Source organism: Channa argus, chromosome 14 (assembly GCF_033026475.1).
Source record: "Channa argus isolate prfri chromosome 14, Channa argus male v1.0, whole genome shotgun sequence".
NCBI classification, from domain to species: domain Eukaryota; kingdom Metazoa; phylum Chordata; class Actinopteri; order Anabantiformes; family Channidae; genus Channa; species Channa argus.
Window position 1 is genome coordinate 6,721,378 of NC_090210.1, and position 19,841 is coordinate 6,741,218.

A 19,841-nucleotide genomic window follows, 5' to 3' on the forward strand; every position below is an offset into this window, starting at 1 on the left:
TAGGCTAGTTTCATTATGTACATTGCTATATGCAGTGCAAAGGGCCATCCCAAACTGTTGAAAAATACCATGTCTAACTCATGGACAGTTGGCAGATTTATATGTTTTTAGACTTTAAATAAATAAAGACTTTCATATTTCCCACATTTTTTTATTTTTGGCAGCACATAGAGTGGTTTGAAACATGTTCTAGGGAATAATCTTGCAGAAAAAATAAAATGAAGCATTAAGTTGGTAGACTTGTGACAACTCCAAATAGTCTAAATATTTTAGAGGTTTGAGTGCCTCAATCATATTTTTCTAAATGTGTGGGTCAAGCTTACTCTGTTCAACTAAAAACATTGATTTGGTTGATAATGGTGGAACTGAGTTTGACTATCTTTAACCCAACAAAATATAAAAAAATAAACTAAATGCTTGAGTATTTTATTTAATTGGATATTTTTGTAGCTGAAAGAAGTCTTTAATTTCTTTATGAACTTTATAATTCTTAAACATAGAATACAATTTATTCTTTTGGTCAACATCTTGTTTAAGCGGTGCCTGTGTTTCTAAAGGTTTCCATGGTCCTTTGCACGCTCTACCTTCATTTAATGTAAAAAGAAGTTTGACTAAACCGTTAAACAGACATTGAGCAAAAACTTACCCACGTCCACATTTTTGTGCCATTTTTAAACCACCAGATGGCAACAGAGCTCCACAGTAAGAAACCATATCACACAGAAAATGAAAAACTGGTCAGCCAATTTCTTGTTTATTTGTTTTAGTCAAAACACATTATTTACCCATACTGACTTTCACTGGTGTATGATTTGTTCCAGATTCTCCCTCCAAAGGCTGAAGGCAGAGCAGTGTGACTGACAGATTCACTGTATCACTGGGAGATGAAGATCAGAAGAAAGGCTCTCTGCATGACAGCTGTGTGTGTGTGTGTGTGTGTGTGTGTGTGTGTGTGTGTGTGTGTGTGTGTGTGTGTGTGTGTGTGTGTGTGTGTGTGTGTGTGTGTGTGTGTGTGTGCTTTTGTGCATATGCTATGTGCCAGCATTTGATCAACATCTTCGATTAGATGTTAACTTACAAGTCAGATTCCCCCTCGCCACCTCCCTAATAATGTGGAGAGGGTCCAGGGTGCCTGTGCCTTCACCTTAAAGGTCACTCTACAGAGGTTAAAGGTGACCACACACACACATTGATCTCTGTGAGAGCCATCCTTCTGTCTTTCCCTCCCATTTCTCCTGTCCAGTCAGTTTCTCTGCCCTCTTCCATCACTCACTTCCTCTCTCTCTCCTTCTTTTTGTATTTGCTCTATTTGAAATTGATTGTCTTCTACCATCACAAAGACACTTGGTTCTGATTGATTGATTGATTGGTAAGGGAAGAGGGAGAGAACATTGACACTGGGGCTTCCACAGCTCTGAGGTCTGTCTGAAGGTAAAAGCAAATGACGCCATTTTGGTGCACTGGAATAAACCATATTTGAGCTGCCTGGCTGTCTGTTTGTTTAGTCTTAGGCTCCTAAAACTGACAAACACCCAGGCTGATAGAATATAGATAAGATGAGCTGAAATATACAACAAAAACAGAGAAACTCACTCATGAAGTCATACTCACACCTATGTGATAAAACAAAGCGATAGATACAGATACATACATGAAGTGTGGAGGCTATTTCCACACAAAGGAGGTGCATGTGAGGGGCTTAAAACAGGGGAAGAGACAAAATAATGAAGCTGATACACATACAAATACACATTTTATACAAATATACAAACAGCACATAAAAGACACAGAGCCTAATGAATGTAAAGATTACTTGGAAACCGAAAACCAGTGGTTTCTCCCCCTCTCCTCCACCTGTAGAGGTACAGTTCATCCTGCAGTTTATATACATTTATATAGTATCCATGCATGAAAAAATCCCCCACCCCACCCCTAACGACAGAGGTGCTTTGGTTGGATCTTTGTTTTTTAATATGGAAATCACTTTAGGACACAGGAGACAATATTTAAACATAAAATAAGTCAAAAAAGAGATGCAAATCAGAAATGATCATACTTGGCATTACTAAATGGTTTCAGAAACTACAATGTCTTTCTTCTTCTTCCTCATTCTTCATTAGACAGTATGTGTTTTTATACCTGTTAATTTATTCCCCTGTTCCCCAAGCACAAACAGGATAACGTGCAAATCGAAAATCAATAATTGAAAAGACATAAATTATGACACCTTATACTTCACACACACTCCTTTGAAGAAATATAAAACAGAACAATCATTTTGCTGTGACTTTAATTTAACTCTCATTGCTAAACACTTTCATTATTGTTTCACTACATAACCTTCACAATAAAGATTTGAGGTATATCAAGATGAATTGTCTACACATGCCTGCCTCATTGTGATGCTACCCTGGATGGAGGGACCAGCTAAGAGGGTTTGGATGGACGTGGGTCACTGGCCGAGCATCATGTGTCTTTAAAGATATAAAAAGGTCTAATAAGTTCTGTATAGACTGGTCATTGGTTGATTGTTAATTTAAGATCTAGGCTGATGAGAGGGCATTTTCTGAGGGCTTCTGAGTGTCAGATGCACACATACACACACATATACACTTACACTCAAATTACAAATTACACAAAAATATCTCTGGTGGGAGTGTGTGTGCATGTGTGTATCACATATATGATCATGATTTAAACAAAGCTAAAAGAAACAAAATGGTGGAGGTAAACAATTTTTGTTTTTCCTTAGTTGTATTAAAAAGTGTTCTTTGAATCTGGAAAAAAGTGGCTTTTGAATTTCATGAGAAACCCTCCAGTGTTGCCCCCTTCACCCAGTGTGTCGGGGGGCCTACCTTTTTGCATGTTCATGTGTGTGTCTGTGTGTCTGTGTGTGTGTGTGTGTGTGTGTGTATGTGTGTGTTAAGAGCAGCCCAACCTCTGGTTGAAGGAAAAAGGCACTCAACTCTTCCCACATGACAAATACCACCGTGTGTTTGTCATGCAGCACAACTGCTCCGTGGAAGTGTGTATGTACACTCAAAAGCACATGTCATAGCAGTTGTATGCGCATGTCTGTGTGTGTGTGTGTGTGTGTGTGTGTGTGTGTGTGTGTGTATGTGCACATGTCCCAGGTACACTGTGAATGCAACAGGCTTGACGTATCTTTGGTATTGGCGATCACAGTCCAATCTATTCTGTGAGGTAGCCAAATGCCCAGCTGTTTCCATCACAAACTCTTTCCTTTGGGTCTGAACCTCATGAATCAGCACAGAAATCCTACAAAATCTTTTCCCCTCTGAACTCTATTGGACATCCTAAATGACAGCTCCAACAGGGAATCGGTTTTAGTGCACTATATAACAACCAGAACCCTAACTATGGAGGAATGTCACTTGAATGTTTCCTACCAGTCTGATGATGGGCCTCCGATATTCCCTGCCTCCCTTGCAGCACCCTGCTTCCTCCTGCCTGCATATCCTCTCTAATGTGATTATCTCCCGCTAGAAGATGCTACACAACAAGTGGCTTTTCCCACACACACACACACACACACACACACACACACACACACAAAGAAATGAGGCGGTTCTCATGGTAACCAAAATACACCATCAGCAGAGGAGTGCAGTGACAGTCAAGTTCAAGGGGGTCAAAGTTCAGAGATCAAGGAAGAGGTCCTACACATCCAGGTAGTCCATCAGTTCCAGTGCACAGGTATCAACAAATATGCACAGTTGTCGCTCGTGGTATACCTTCCTTGTCTGTGCATAGGATCAGTCTACATGTTGATTCTTTTTTTTGTCTCTACATTTTTACATTTTGTAGACAAGGTGCTTCTTTACATATGGTTTCAGCACAACATAGCACAATAGTCACAAGAGGTAAAACCATGTGTCTATGGTACCATTATTACCCGCATCAATAGTAAGGAAGGGAAAAATAGGAAAAATAAAGAAAAGACACAACAGGGGGAGTAGCAAGAGAGTAGATAAATCGAGAATAAGACAGAGAGAGAAAGAGAGAGAAAATCAAAGATTATTTACAATCATTTTCATTGTGTTTCATGTGGATCGCATCAATGTTTTTCTGAGGTATGGAATAGGCAATGTGCCTGTTTAGTGCTCGCAGTTTGAAATTTGTAATGACATAGGCCAGACACGGTGGGGCGCATGGCGACGGAGCAGGCTGCATCTGTTCTCTGATTATCATGAAGAGGCAAACATCATTGGCACTCAGGATCCTATATTGTGATATTTGACCTCTGGGTTTGGCCACTAGAACAGAGCAGACCGCACTCCCCCTCCCTCACTCCGTGCGCTTGGGAACGACGCTTCTGAATGTGGAAAGCGTTGTCCTCCATTTGATTGTTCTCCTTTTGTAACCTGAAAAAAACCTCTCACCAGCAAGTCTCAAGAAACAAATATTCAAATGTGTATCAAGGGATGTATGATAATCATTTTGGATCAGTGAGTTTTGGGTTGCAGGGCTACACTCTCAGCTTATGGTGAGTGGCTATTGAAAATCGTTACTACAGGCTACATTATGTGGCTGTAGGCCTGCTTCAGATATGAGCTCTGACTACATCAACATGCTACAAACATGTTTAGATGTGGTTTAGATGGACAGCAGGTGGCGCTGTTACCCCGAGCGCTGCAAAGAAATGAACACGCAGCATGTGAACATGCACACGCACAACACACACGCATGCAGAGACCCGAGGTGGTATGTGATTACCGGGTCAAAGGACCCGCTGAGAGCATTTCACAGACACTTGAAACACGCACCTCTCAGTCTGCCTCATTGACCGGGGCAGTGACATGAGGAGTGCTGTCTGATTTCTAGCTGATTTGTTCAGACAAACACAGAGTTGCTCAACGTGTCTTGTCTTAAAGCTTTTCCTGTTCCCCTGATGAGTGATTCTTTGGTGTGTTTACATCCTGACAACAGGCAAAACAGCGGAGATTCTTATAGCAAAACCCCCCTTTTCAGGGAGTTGACACCAACCCAAAGTATCGCCCATGGATTTTCTTTGGTTTTCAGGTGGATTTACTAAGAGCCACATGTGGTTTTTTTGAGGGCAACGCTTCTAAAGCTACTGGATCTTTGGTTTGAAATGTAAGTTGGGCACTAAAAGTGACATTCAGATTAAATGAAAGCACGTGGAGCACTAAGACGATCTGATTCACCAGCACAAGAATTCAGCACTTTGAGCAGATGAATTAGATTTGTAGCTACACACACTGCAGCTCTGCAGGACCAGAGTTAATAGAGCCCATCCCCTCCTCCACCCTCCATGCATATGTGCCACTGTCAGGCCTTGGAAAACGTGGTGGCAGAGGAGGTGCCGGGTTGGATCGGTGAGGTGTTGCTGTTAGTGCTGTGGCCGTGCATCCCGTGATTGTGCTCCTCTGTGTCCCAGCGGTCCGGGCAGCGGCGGCGTGAGTTCATGAAGAAGTTGGAGACGGTGGAGAGCTCCAGGCCCAGCTGCTGGGAGATGGTGAGCTGCATCTCTTTGGAGGGGCGGCGGTTCTCTCTGAAGATGGCTACCAAGGTGCGACGCTGCAGGTCGGTGAAGACCAGTCGCTGCTTCTTTGGCACCTGGCTCCGCTCTCTTCCTCGGTCCTCCTCCTTACGTTTACATGCTGGAGACAGGGGGCGAGGACAGAACAGCAGCAGAGACATTTTTATATATACATGCAGCGAATGTGCAGTAGAGCACAGGAAGGAACAAATGAGAGAAAAGAAATAAGATTGACAATTTAAATGGCTAATGTGGAAATCAGAGTGAGGGTGTGAAAGCAGGAGGTTAAAACGGACCAATGACAGGTGCTGAGTGTTCCGCGACTCTAACATCTAATTTAGTTTGTTTAGGCTAAATGCAAATTAAATAATGACCAGACGTGTAGTATGGGAAGAAAGGCATGAAAACACAACATCAGAATACAAAGATACGCAGAAAGAAAGAGTCGACACTAAGGCCTGAACAGGACAAATTAAAACATGTTTCAGACCTGCACGTGGTTTCGAAAGAGTTGTGCGTGTGCATAATAATGTTCAATTCAGTCTGACTAAAATCAGTGTTTTCTAACAGAGAATCAGACCACCCTGCGGATCCATTAATGACGGTGGCTTCGGCAGGTTGCAGCCTTTAATGTGTTGTATATGTTATTTTACAGATGTCTAGCAAAACGTACCTTTTTTTAACTGTATTATGAACATCAACTTCATATTTGTTATTGCCTACAGCACACTGTTGAGGCAAACAGGTATAGGAACCCCTTCCTGCTGGCTCATGGATCCGTATAATATATTGTATAATATATTGTATAATGTTGTATTATATAATAATATGTAGCTAATAAATACAATACCATTTAGCAGCTGAGTATCAATACCCTAATGTCAGACCGGCCTTGAATGCTCCAGATAGAGAAGATGACAGTACCATAAAAACACAATCAGTAACACTGCTCATTGGGAGATGATTTAACCTAGTTTTAAATCCCAGCTACAAACTACAGAAAGTTGTAAAATAGTTGGTTGCATATAGTTTGTGGACAATAATCCACAGCAACCAGTTTGGTCCTACGTGTAAGGATGACTTTTCTGTGTAGGTTAAGCTTTCCACTCCAGGTCTAATGATGAAGTTATCTGAAGAAAAAGAGGCTGTAGTGGACAAATTGTTTTCATTGTGGGTCTGTGTTGAAACTGGAGGAGCGGGTTGTGAAATGCTGACAAAGAAGCGGTCTGTCGTGCCTGGATGCACCGTCAGTAGGCTCGGCTCAGGCTGTGGAGACTGGAAGGAGTCTGTTCTGTTCTGCTGCCCTAAAAAGCTGCAATGATCGATTTTCCGCGGTTTTCTCCCGAACACGTGGTCCAGTAATCAGGGCTCCCTTCCCCACCCGATCGATCTCCATCGATCCGCGAGACTGAGGTGTGTGTGTGTGTGTGTGTGTGTGTGTGTGTGTGTGTGTGTGTGTGTGTGTGTGTGTGTGTGTGTGTGTGTGTGTGTGTTTGCTATGAGCGCGTGCAAACACTCGCGTTGGGGAGTAGAGCTCGGGAGTGCGCTTTGTGACAGACAGACGGAGGAGAAATTGTTTATCTGTGGGAGAACAAAGGAGATGTGGCGGAAAAGCTTAGCAGTCATCCAGTCTGATAGCTCTGGAGGAATGTCCAGAGATGATTTTCCAAATGTGTGGGTGTGCAAATGGTGCATTCTGCTGCCATATGTAAAGGAAAGAAAGAAACTAGAATGACATTTATCTGAAGTGTCTGTGCACATGTGTGGGGAAGGAAGAGAGGATAAGAGGATGAAATGAAGGGAAGGGAAGGAGAAAAAGAGAGAATAAAGCTGGCTGCAGTGTGTATGCAAATGACTGATGACTTTAGAGCAGGTTTAGACAACAGCAGTAAACAGATTTGACTGTGAGGGGGAGATCAATATGACACTGTGCACATGCATGTCTGTGTGTGAGCATGCATGTTTTAGGATTGCCATTGTTCATGCTTTGTTACTGCAAGCAAAGCATAATTACCAGATATTTTCTTCAGCAGATTGTAGCTTAAATGATTGTCCCTGCATCGGAACCTCCTCAGATGCATCATTCCACCTTTCACCTCTTCAACTGTTTTCCTCTTGTTGTTTTTCCCAATTGTTTTAATTTGCCCTCAGATTGATAGCCCCTATATTGATTGATCTGCACTTCAGAACCATTTCATGGAACGTTTATTCAATTGGTTCAGGCCCAGCCATGCCAGAATCTCCTCCCGGCTCTCTAAGTGCTGTCTCAAACCAAACTCAATACTCCCTAATGTAATGACTGAATGCTAGTGCTAATATAGTGATAATTTAATATGTAATGCCTGTTTTCAAACAACTTGTGCTACCGGCCATTTTACAATGCCAACACCACTCTGGTTCTCCTCCATCACCTCAGATGCAGCTTGAATGCCTGCAGAGCAATACAACCGCCATCATGACCAAGTGATACCAAGGAGTCAGCAAGAAAGCCAGGCATGGTCAATGTATTTTCAGATAATACGAAGGTTCATTTCAAATGAGGCTCCACTGGACCCCTGAACATTCCCTTTCCACAGCAATGACGAGGACCACGGGGATGGAAAGGCAGGAGCGGCTCATTACAGTGACCTCTCCTGAGACAAAAATCAAACCATTAGAGGTTTTCTTTAGTGGTTTCATTACCTCATGGGTTTTTCTAAAGTGACAAGTAGTGACACTCAGCAGTCTCAAGTGACACTTTCTCATGTCATCTCTCTCATATGTGCTGGTGTCAACAATGTTAAAGGTATCAGGTAACCCCCACTTTACCTAATCTCACTTCCTTGCTGATCCAAAGATTAACTCGCTGGCTGTGCAGCATGTTAAGATGTACTCAAGCCTCCTTCAAGAGCTGCACTCCTTTATGTCTGTTAAGTAGCTGCTTTTGTTTCAATGCATGAAGTAGAAGGATGATGGTTGACTTTTGTAAAGTTGCTTGGAATCAACTAGAAAGTGAGCGGACTAACAAAAAACAGCTGCTCAGTCCTCCTTCTGTCAAATATTATTTACACAAAATACTTTGCTGTGGTGTTTTATTATCCAATACCCAATTCTTACCAATGCTCTCTAATAGGAATATCAAGAATGAACGTGCCTCACATAAGTTAACACCTATGTCTCACTGGCAATTCAACATTCATGGTCAGATTTGTGCTTCCTCGTGATTGCATCATCTCAGTCCTGCTCACTACACATCTTGAAGTCATATTTAAGGTGAATGTGGAGAAACTTTCCTCCTTCGAGTGAGGAATGTGAAAACAGCTTTCAAACTTACATCATCCTGCACAGTGAAGCTCAAACATGCTCAAGTGAAATTACTATAATCACAATAAATGGTAGGGGTGAAATTTCTTCCAACACTCAAACGCTGTGATTAATAAAAACAGTTGATTAAAGCTGTATTAAAGAGTAAATTACACTAATTTCAGACTTGGAGCGATGGGATTCAGCCTGTTTTAAAATGTCAGTAGATTTCATTTAAAGCATCAGATAGAGATTAAAAAAAGATGAAAAGCCTATAAGTGGGTGTGAGTCACATACCATCTATCTATATCTTGTAATGTGATGAAATGAAAAGACAACTTAATTATGACTAATCCTCAAAAAGCAGAGAGACACATTGCAAATAAAAAGCATTTAGTTTATAGTTAGGAGAGGAGCAAGGTGTGTGTTTCTTTACTTAGCATTAATTTAGCTTCAAAATATGTGTGTGTGTGTGTGTGTGTGCGTGTGTGGATGGGGGAATGAAGGAAGGGAAGGGGAAAGGAGTGGGGAGGTGGGCAGACGGTGAACTAACCGCACCGTGCTGCTGCGAGTCGACGCCTGGACGGACGGATGAGATCGGGCTTTGTGTGCAGTGAGACGGGCCCTCTCCCGCCCTGGACGGACTACTGCAGGCGAGAAACAGTTTGGCGTCAATCACTTTCTGTCACACCTCTCAGATGTACTGTTATTGATTATATTGATCACACTGTAGGCCTATTCATTGCTGGGAAGTAAAACGCCCGATCACCCACCCCCACTCCACCCAGCCCCATCACCACCACCCACACCCGGAATAACACACAGCAGCGGTGACACCAACTCTCCCTTCATCCTAAAAACACTCTCAGTTGATTAGCATTGGATTATTTGAAAGCTTTCGTTGATTTGACAGTGTACAGGCTGTGTTACCCTGTTGAGACGAGTGATCGGTGGCTTTACAGCCTATCAGATATCGGCTTGCAGTCTATAAAACGCTTGCTCTACTTTAAATGCCTCTCCGGTTTTTCTAGGCAAACGAAGCGCTATAACACCGAATTGATAGAAAAATTAATTCAAGAGAGCATAGCCTTTCAGCAGGTATTTGTGTCAATATTTGCGAAATAAAACCAAGTTCTAATAAATGAAAGGAATGAAATGTTGGAGTGAGATAAGTATTTATGGCGTTCAGAAATAGGCTAAAAAGTTGTTATAAATATCGCTAATCTGTTTATTAGTGATCATGATCGACTTGTTTAAAATTAGGTGTGAAGTGGTTAAGTCCCTTTTTTTTTGTTTTTATAAATTGTGTTTTTGTCACGGGTCTCTTTTGCCTGTTTTTTATCTTTCATTTTCTTTTCGGGAAAATGTGTAATATCTGCCTTTAATCTGATGAGACGAACAACAACAGCGACCAATGTTCGCCTGCAATATGTGCGGCCTGTGGCAGACCTCTGCAGCGACTTCAGTGATGTTAAAGATTGTTATCCTAATGTGTGAAGTCCTAAAACCCAAACGAAAAAATAGTCTAATTCATATCTTGCAATAAAAGAAAAAAAATATCCCAACAATTAAAAATGAATTAATTATTTTTTGTTATTTGATAACGTTTAAACGTTTTAATGTGACAAAAAGGCAAAAATGAGAAATTATATGATAAGGTCTCACGAAGAGGCTCTTCTAAAATACACCTCTAAGCAAATAAACATAAACAAATGCAGAGCGATGCAGTCTGAAACGAGTTTACTTGTGATAAATATCCCTGTGGGGACATTAAGTTGAAATCGTGGCCATTTAACCCTGTTTATTGGGGTTTTCATTACTAACACCAAACTGCTGCTGTGTGAGGAAACTGTCCCTTCAGCACCACGAGGCCTTTTCTAAGCTGGCATGAAGCAATTCATGAGGATATACAAAAACCAGGACAGACTGTAACGTAAGAGAGCAATGACACCTAAAATTACTGCTGCTCTTTACATGTTTATCTTAAACAATGTCATTTGGTTAATTACATCTTAAAGCAAAATGGCAGGAAAAGTGAAGCGAGCTGACCTCATATCATCCAGTACGCATGTTTGGTTAAGTTAAATAATGAGATACGATCTGTTAGAATGGAGACTTGGCGGTCATGCCATAAATGCCCAGTTTCAAAATCATGAAAAGTCTCTTCTGTTATTTGCTTTGTAGAAAGCTACGCAGAGTTTGATCAAACATAATGTCTGTAGGTTTTCTAGGTCACAGCATATTCACTCCCATTCATATCAAGTGTTGAATATTTTTGAGCAGTGTGCTGGTATACTGGCCATGCAAAATGAGTCCAGTCTATCACAGAGGGAGATGCCCAGAGAGCAGAAATGAAGTGAGGGTGGAAGGCAAGGGATCTGCTGTGCTGATACTGGTACATAGCCAGAGCAGAGAAAGGCAAGAGAGGCAGGAGGAGGGAAGGAGTGAGAGAGAGAGAGAATGAGAGAGCCGAAGAGAGCAGAAGAGAGGAAATCAATACCGATTCAGAGCGAGTCAGATAAGCCTGAACAATGTATAGTGCAGACACACTCTATAACCTAGTCACACACATGCATGAGGAAGCACTCAGACACACTCATGCATACACACACACGGTATGTGAAATGTGCGTGCCCGCCTCCATAAAGAGGCATTACAAACCCCATAAAGCATAAAACCTTTAAAAATCAAATGACAGCACAACCTTGGATTGTTCTGAGGATTCGCTGACATGAGCAGAAAGAACTCATTACTACGACAGATAGATGCTCTTTGTATCCTGTAGCATGGTCTGCACTTATCATCTGTGTATGCTTGTATTTAAAGCTCAGCCTCGCTTTACAAACAGTCTAAAAGCTTTCTTTTGTTTGTTGTCCTGGAAGTCTACGCCACCCTTAGTGGTGTCAAATCTGAGTCTTTGATATTTCACAGGATGTTTGGGGTGTAAACAGCACTCTTAAAAACCACTTACACATCCTGTGTAGGGAGACTAGTGTGTGGTCTTCAGCTGTTAACCACAGATTTGACTTTGCTTACCTAGAAGATGCTGTTACAAGCGCTTACACCACCACACTCTCTCGTTCTCTCTTCCCCTCGCTCCTTCTTCTCCCTTATACTTATCAATTATTAAGGTCGGTATTGATCCTTTCACTACCCTGCCTCTATCTGGCTGTTCGCACAAAGCCCAAACCAGCCTGCCCTTAATAAATCAATTGCATCTCCCACCTCTTCCAGCTCTTTTTCCACATGTCAGTTTTGCTTTTCTCGCTTTTGCACTTAAGCTGGGCCGACTGAAGTTTTGTACATCCCAATCTGGTCCATTTTGATTCTTCAGAAAATATGAGAAACATCAGAGCGATATTAATCTTTCATGGCACAAGCAAGTTTGATGGGCATTAAAAGATGGATCTGGTAAGAGAGAGCTGGGAGGATGGAAAATGGCTGTGTGCATTGTTTGACTTATGAAACATGCTCTCATTCACCCGCTCCTCATCCTCCAGTCAATGTTTTTTGTTTTGTTTTGCTGCGTTTTTGTCCTGTAGCGCTGATCTCATAAAGCCAAACAACCTGCCTGCTTGTTGCCAGGTTAACCATTGAAAGATTAGTGATATTATTTACATATGCTACAGAAAACAAGAGAGAGAAAAATAAAATAGAGAAGAGAGAGCACCAGGGAGTGGGAGAGAAGGGGGTTGGGAAGGGGAAACTGCCTTATTGATCCCTTATGTGCAAAGCCAGGCAAACACTGAAAGGACAGCGCTACACTATTAATGACACTCACAGCCTCAGTTACTAATCCCTCTCCATCTATCTATCTATCTATCTATCTATCTATCTATCTATCTATCTATCTATCTATCTATCTATCTATCTATCTATCTATCTATCTATCTATCTATCTATCTATCTATCTATCTATCTATCTATCTATCTATCTATCTATCTATCTATCTATCTATCTATCTATCTATCTATCTATCTATCTATCTGTGAAGAAACTGTACTGGTGCTGCTAAATCTACTTTGTTGTCCATACTGTTAAACTGTGATAGATTGGATTATCCAGCCCGAAAACAGCAGATAGAAGCTCTGACTGTGATTTATTTAACTGTACTGCATTTACACACCAGCCTTTATTATTGAAAGCATAAGCATATAATGCAATGCTATTGTGTGTGTGCTAATTTCGGTGCAAATGGGCCAGATTTTCCATTAATTGTATCCCACGTTGTGCGTTTTAGAATCAAAGACCCTATAGGCTCAATATTTTCTTGTTTATACTGGTGCCTGTTACCAATCCCCGTCCCAGTTGAAATCAATATTTCATCACAAATGTTCATGCAGCTTAAGGCTGCCTTGAAGTAGAACCGGGGATCTGGCTGGGTAGAACTTTGATTTACAGGAGTATAGTCTTTGGTTTTAAACTTTTTAAAAATATAATTACATATACTCTATATTGGGTGATGGTACAGTGCATTTAGAGTTTTACATGTTTGTTTGTTTTTCTTCTTCTTACTTGTTATTGACAGAAGAAATTCGGATTAGATTCATGCTCCTATTTTGCTCTCCTGACTCTGCTGACAGTGGAACAAGTGTGTGTCATGCATAAAAAGCTCACACCAGTAATAAGTTTGAACGATCATACTTGTCTGTGTTCTAAATTTAAAGCTTTTACTACAGAGTACTAAATGAAAAGCCGGAGAGACCGTGCGGTTATTGCATCTTTCAGCTCGGACACGAGTATTGATCCGTGTGCCACATTTAAAAGGGAGAGTGGGAACTGGGGTATTGATCAGGCAGCCTGGGGTCACCCCGCTTCTCCCGGCAACTAGTTGGCCCAGTAGCCCCACGCCACCGCTGCTGTGTGTTTATAGTCGGATACAGAGAGAGAGAGAAAATGCATCTGGGAGGGCAACCATTCCGAGGTTTATTGTGAATCAATGGTGATTTGCTATGTGCCGATCAAAAATGTAGACCTACAAATTCAGTCTACAACCGCCCGCCTAAGCGCAAATGTACACGCCCAAAGCAATCATTCATATCTTTGGTTTCTAGAGGTCTGAATTAACAATTAGATGAGCTCTCTTTCTGTAAAGAATCTCTACTTGATTTGGGTTTGTGATGCAGTTCATTTCAGTGATGAAGCCGCTTTGCTTTAACCAGTCGAACTGTCCGTGGTGCTGAATCTTTTAGGTCAGGAGCAGTTTAGATTGTGTCTGTTTATGATCTGGAAAATAACCGTGGTAGGTGACCGAGCTGTTAATACAGACTGATTGCATTTCGTGTGAATTAATAAATCTTACCGGCCAGTCGGAGAGCAGACATCCGCTGAAACTCGGGCTCCTGCAGCCACTTCCACATCCTCCTGAAGGTTTCTCGGCCTGACTTGAGCTTACTCCAGGGTTTGGGATTCCGTAGCAGGTCCGAGAGTGTTCCCTGCGACCGGCTCAAGATCCTCTGAGCGAATATGGCCTGTGGGATGGAGTAACGCTTTAACTCGGCCGTTATCCTCTGAGCCACCTCCTTTGTGTTGATTTCCTCCGCTTGGATGCCTGACCCTGCTACTCCCTGGCCGGCTGCGTGGCTGTGCCTCTCTCGGTCCCCCAGCATCACCGTGCCGTTCGCCTGGGAGTGGAGGTGACCGTGCGGGTGGTGGTGCATGCCGTTGAGGTTGGATATCATGCCGTGACCGTGACCCCCTAAACTCCTCGCCAGGTGCTCTTGGTCACTTCGGGACAGCATGGAGGCGTGAGACTCAAACCCTGACACCGGAGAGAGCATTTTAGCGTCGGTGGAGATGTGCGCACTCGGACCATAGGCTGAGAGCGGCTGCTGGGAGTTGTGCAAAGAGCCCAGCCCGCTGGACAGTGGGGAGAGCGAGCCGTGGCCCATGCCGGACACGGACATCTCCTTGGGGTAATGACTGTACAAATTGCCCATTGAAGCGAGCCCCCGGTGGTCGTCGCGCATTAACGTGAAGCTGCCGCTGACGTTCCCGGCGGGGAGTCGTTGATGGGCTGCAGCATGGTGGTGGGAGTGCGGGTGGTGAAACTTATCCGAGACGGTGGATATCGGAGGTAGATGCTGCAGGGGGGTCAGGGTGGTGTATGTGTTGCTTAGACTCATTCCGGTCTCGCACATGCTGATGGACGGATGCAGGTGTCCGGACAGCGCAGACGGGTCTGTCCGGTAGTCCCCTCCGGAACCCTCAAGGAGCGAAGCCATGCCTGACACCATGGCTGAACGCGCGCTGGGAGCGTGCGAGACCAGGTTTCTGGGAGTGGAGCTGGGGGACGGCGACGGCCGCGCGTGCGGAGAGTTCATGAGGTCCCCCGCCTGAGAGTGCGATGAGATGCTGTGAAGGTTCTCCATGGTGAGCTCCATAGCTGAAAGCATATATCTTCCCCAGTCCCACCCTCCCCACCCTCTCCCCTGTAACTCCCTCTCGCTTCTGTCTCTCACTCAGGGACGCGCTCCCTCTCTTACCCTCTAGCCCTCCCGGAGCGATAAAATTACCAAACTGGTTGAACGCCAATCCATTGATTAAAAATTGTCCGATCAATCCAGTGTGGCAGAGATACGTTCTGTTGTTTTGAGGCAGGTACTGAACGGGGCGAGTCTTCGGAGTCGCAGCGATTTGTGCATTCGTGTAGATGGGAGCTCTGCAAGGCGATATCTCATCTCTGGTCCAACAGCGCTTCCACTAAGAGCAGGTTGAGCCGCGTGTCAGAGAGATGGAAGCGCGCCTCCGTTGATTTAAAATGTGGGGCGGGTACGAGCAGAGACTTCTTAATAATCTCCCTCACTGGGATGAAAACTAAAGTTACCAAAAGACAGTTTTCACATTGAATACCACATTTAAATCTGATCCAGCGAGGAGAACAAAGCGTTGAAAAGCTATAAATATTTTAAGTGAAGTAAAGTTTTTTTTTTAATGTGCCAAACATATCTTTTGTGGTGTGCGAACATTGTACCTGTTTGCGCGTGACAGGCAGACAGATGGCAGGTAATGATGAACTGACGTGGAATGTGAGTAAAATACAGTCACTGTCAGTTTCCGGACGCAAGAGTTTCTTACATATAAACTTTGTTTTCCCACGGACTGTATGGTTTTGCATTTCTGCGCTTAGAGATAAACCTGATCGAAGTATTGATTGACAGAGATTAATGACGTGCGCAGGCGGCTTCGGGGGGCTGGGAGGGGTGAAGGAGGTCACAAAGAAAGTTAGGATCCCAACGCTGCAGAGCGGCCTGTTTTGGTTCGTGTGAAGTTCCCGGAGGAGAGCCATGAAGTTCAGTTTTTTTATGCTCAGAGACACACGAGTAATTTTATATCAAACAACGTTGATTTAAATATATTATAAAACAATTTTAAACCGTGGTTTGCTGCCTTTACAATTCCAGAGGAAGTTAAATGTGATTCATAATATGGGGATCTATCTGTGTATTAATACATAAAGAACACACATATTTTTAACTCGTCAAGAAGTAAGGTCACTTGTGATTGTTCAGTATAGAGTGTAAAATCTTATAAAAATCGCCTAATAACAACAACAACAACGTAACAATAATAATAATGATAATAATAATGTTACTAAAATTGTATTACATCAAGCTACATTTGTTTTTATGTGTTTTACAGTGTGTTGTCTCTCTGTCATCAGACTGCGGAGCAGATCGGCACCGGGCTCGGTGCTGGTGATTGATACTCTTACCATCTCCTTCTTCAGCCTCGGCCGATAATCAGACGGTGCTCGCTTTATCTGACTCACCGCGTGTGTGTGTGTGCGCGTCTAAACTGAGGCAATCTCGGAAGCTTTAAGACAGTTGTATCAATTTGCTATGTCAATAGTCTGTCTTTTTAATTTTAATAGATACAGCTTGCTGTACAGGAAAAATAAGAAATGAGTCCAAAATTTTATTTTCCAAAATAAAAAAAAATCCAAAATTTTTTCCAGTATTTATAGTCATTTCCATCTGTATTATTAACTCTGTTCATGAAACCTTAACAATATATAGGCTACTCTGAGAGAAAGCTGGCTTTAATTTAACAGTGAAAATAATCAACCAAAGTACTAAACAAAACTGCATGGAGCTTTAAAAGTGATGTTTTACAACTTAGAGCCAATACTTTCAATTGATGTATACGATGAACGAATTAAACAATTTCTTCAGTAGGTATGGACAACTGTGCTGCAAAAGGCAAAAAAGTTATTATTCTAATTTAACGATTGTGAACGAAGTGAATAAAAACAACGAGGATATAAATTATTTCCATTAAAGAATGAGATAATGGTTATGATAGGACACGCTTAGTAAATGTATTTTGCTGTGAGCTGCAGGCCTCTGGTCCTACACGAAATATACCCACGAAATAAAAGTTGACGATTTTACTGCCTTTTGCTTTAGTTTCACAACTATAATTTAACCACAAATACGTTTTAAAAGCACCACGTGTTAAACTTATTCCAGCCAAGTGAAGCACACAAATAAAAACGGGAAAGTCTGTCTATACCATCTGGTATTTCTGGATATCATGCAGCCCTGTGGATAAACCGTTCAGGTTCAGGAATTGATCCCCGCCCTCGATATATTGATCATCAATCAGTTCACTCTCACTCTGCGAGGAATTTGTGTGAGATCGTTTCAGTGCTTCCGTGACTTTGACCTGTAGCCTATAGCATTGTTGACTGACACCAGAAAAATGTTAAAAAATAAATGTCAGTCCTGTTGAACTTATTATTTATTGAGCAAAAGGCAATTTAAAACGTAGGCTTTCTCTAACATTCAATAAGGTTAAAAACGATATCCGGGTTGGCCTGTAATTTAGCTGCTTGAATTGATGTGTTTCACAGGCAGGAGGTTATTTCGATTATGAGAAAAACAAAACATTTACTCGTTTATTTTGTCCAATAAACTGGATGGAGTATTATTTGCGGTTTTAAATCTCTCATCGAATATCTAACACATGTTACTTGATATCCTGCTATTTTACGTTTACAGTATTAACATATTTCTTATTATATTCATCTCTCATCTTTAAACGAAGGTTTGAATGAGGGATCAGACACTATACATATGAGGCATTAAACTTTTAATTCATCTGCTTTATGGCCTTTTATCAGTGTTGGTGTGGGCATCGAAATACCAACATTATAGTTGTATAGGAGACAGAGGTAGATTCAGTGCACTGCATTTCTTAAAAAAAAAAAGTTTCTACGGGATGGTGCTTGAAAATCTGAAAATTTAAAATTTGAACTGAAACGAATTCCATTGTGTTAAACACTTTGAATAATTATTTTATTTTTCTTTATGAAATTTACATTTATTTTGAACTTTCCCAAATTGAAAACGTTTGTTACTTGTTTGTTAGTTTAGTCCTTCAGAAAAAAGACAAAATTAAATATAGCAACGGAATTTCCTTCAGCAGCAAAAGCATTTAAGATGTTTCCTCTATAAAATTGACTTTGCATCGTTAAATGACGGGGCAGCCTATTTCGGCTAAAACACATTAGCTGGCATGAGGTGATGTTATTAAGGTTTGAAAAGTCTTAAGAAGTAAACAAAAATCTCCTGTCTAACCGAACCTATTACAACAGAAATATTATTGTTATTATTACAGGACTCACAGAAAACACACAGCTGATTGAGATACATTCATTCTAGAATTCATCCCAAAGACCAAAGAGATGGCTCTGACATCATCCACACTGAGCTCATCACGTAAGAAGCAACCAAACACAAAGGAATGAAAAAACTGTTTTTTACTTTAATCAGCTCTTCTACCTCACTTCCATTATGAAATTGTTACATTAGTGTGATATTTTCTTAATTCCTATTGTTTTGAAAAGTAAAAAACATTACCTAAATATTGGATATTTTCTGTCAGATTATTTTCATATATCGTAGAGATAACATAATTAATAATGTATAAAGATTTCAAGCTTGGCCGGTATATGCTGGAGGCTACATTACGTGATACATTTATACAAAAGACGTATTACAGCAAATTATTTATCTTAGGTCAAGTCCTAATACAATATTATAGATTAATTAAGCAGCATCACTTTTTTGTATTTTACATTATGTGCATATTCTGCACTGTGCATAACTTATATTATTTCATCTTTGATTGGGGGAAATCAATAGCCTATATGCTGAAAAATAAAAGTAATAAAATCAGGCTATTATTAATGGTTTTAAAAGCATATGTGAGATAAAGTGTATGTAAAATCATCAATGTAATAGCAAAGGATGTGGTATATGGATTTCTTTGTCAGTTTTAGCAACAAAAACGCAGTTTGTTGATATGAAATAATTATATTGATTAAATTCAAGTCAACAACTTAATCTACTCACTCAACAGGCAGAATACTGAAACCCTAATTAGGAGTTTTTTTTTAAATCATTGATTGTAGTGTTGTGGTGTATTTTAAATAAAGAATTTAGGTGTGCTTAAAAATGTTCAGTGTTTCACAACATATAGTACAAAGCCTGACATTTCCATTAATAATATTTTATCAGCTTTATCAGCTGAAAATGCACAAGAGTACAACTTTTCCAGCATCCATATCCTCTCAGGCACCGGTTGCTAAGTAACAGAAGGAGAGATGTATTGAGAAAGAAGAGTCAATCCATTCTCCGGTGAGGTGTGTGTGTTTGTGTGAGTCTGTTTGTGTGTGTGTGTGTTTCACACAGTCATATTGTTTCTGCAGTAGAGTACACTGTGTAGGTTTGTAAGTTCGGCCGAATTCGTGTTTTCAAAGTTTTTGAAGGGAATTAAAGTATGTTCCTATATATTTAGCGACAAGTGGATAATGATACAAATCAATCACAAATCCAAGTTTCACAGGCTTGTAATTTAAACATGCACTTAATATTTAGATCATCATCTTCAACCATTTTATATACAAAGGTCATAGGTCACTTGGATCCTCCTCCAGGGATTATCTGCTTCCTATCACATCATTTAGTGCAGTTAGAGGCTTATAAAAGGGAACTCTTATCTTTACCATACAGGGGAAAATCAACAGAT

At 41.3% G+C, this 19,841-nt stretch overlaps 1 protein-coding gene across 1 annotated transcript; it reads right to left on the minus strand.

The window, feature by feature from the left end:
- Nucleotides 1-703: 703 nt before the first annotated feature.
- onecut3b (one cut homeobox 3b) lies at nt 704-15,190 on the minus strand. The gene is made up of 2 exons (XM_067474565.1): nt 14,110-15,190; nt 704-5,645 (listed from the first exon to the last, which is right to left on the minus strand). The coding sequence occupies exons 1-2, from the start codon at nt 15,188-15,190 to the stop codon at nt 5,314-5,316; spliced, it is 1,413 nt and encodes a 470-aa protein (XP_067330666.1). The 3' UTR covers nt 704-5,313.
- Nucleotides 15,191-19,841: the final 4,651 nt, after the last annotated feature.

What these genes read in the sequence shown, in the direction of transcription:
- onecut3b (XM_067474565.1), bottom strand. Translation starts at nt 15,190, where the DNA reads ATGGAGCTCACCATGGAGAACCTTCACAGCATCTCATCGCACTCTCAG. An exon ending in GTCTGCTCTCCGACTGGCCG is followed by an intron (nt 5,646 to 14,109) that starts GTAAGATTTATT and finishes CCCTGTCTCCAG; the next exon opens with CATGTAAACGTAAGGAGGAG.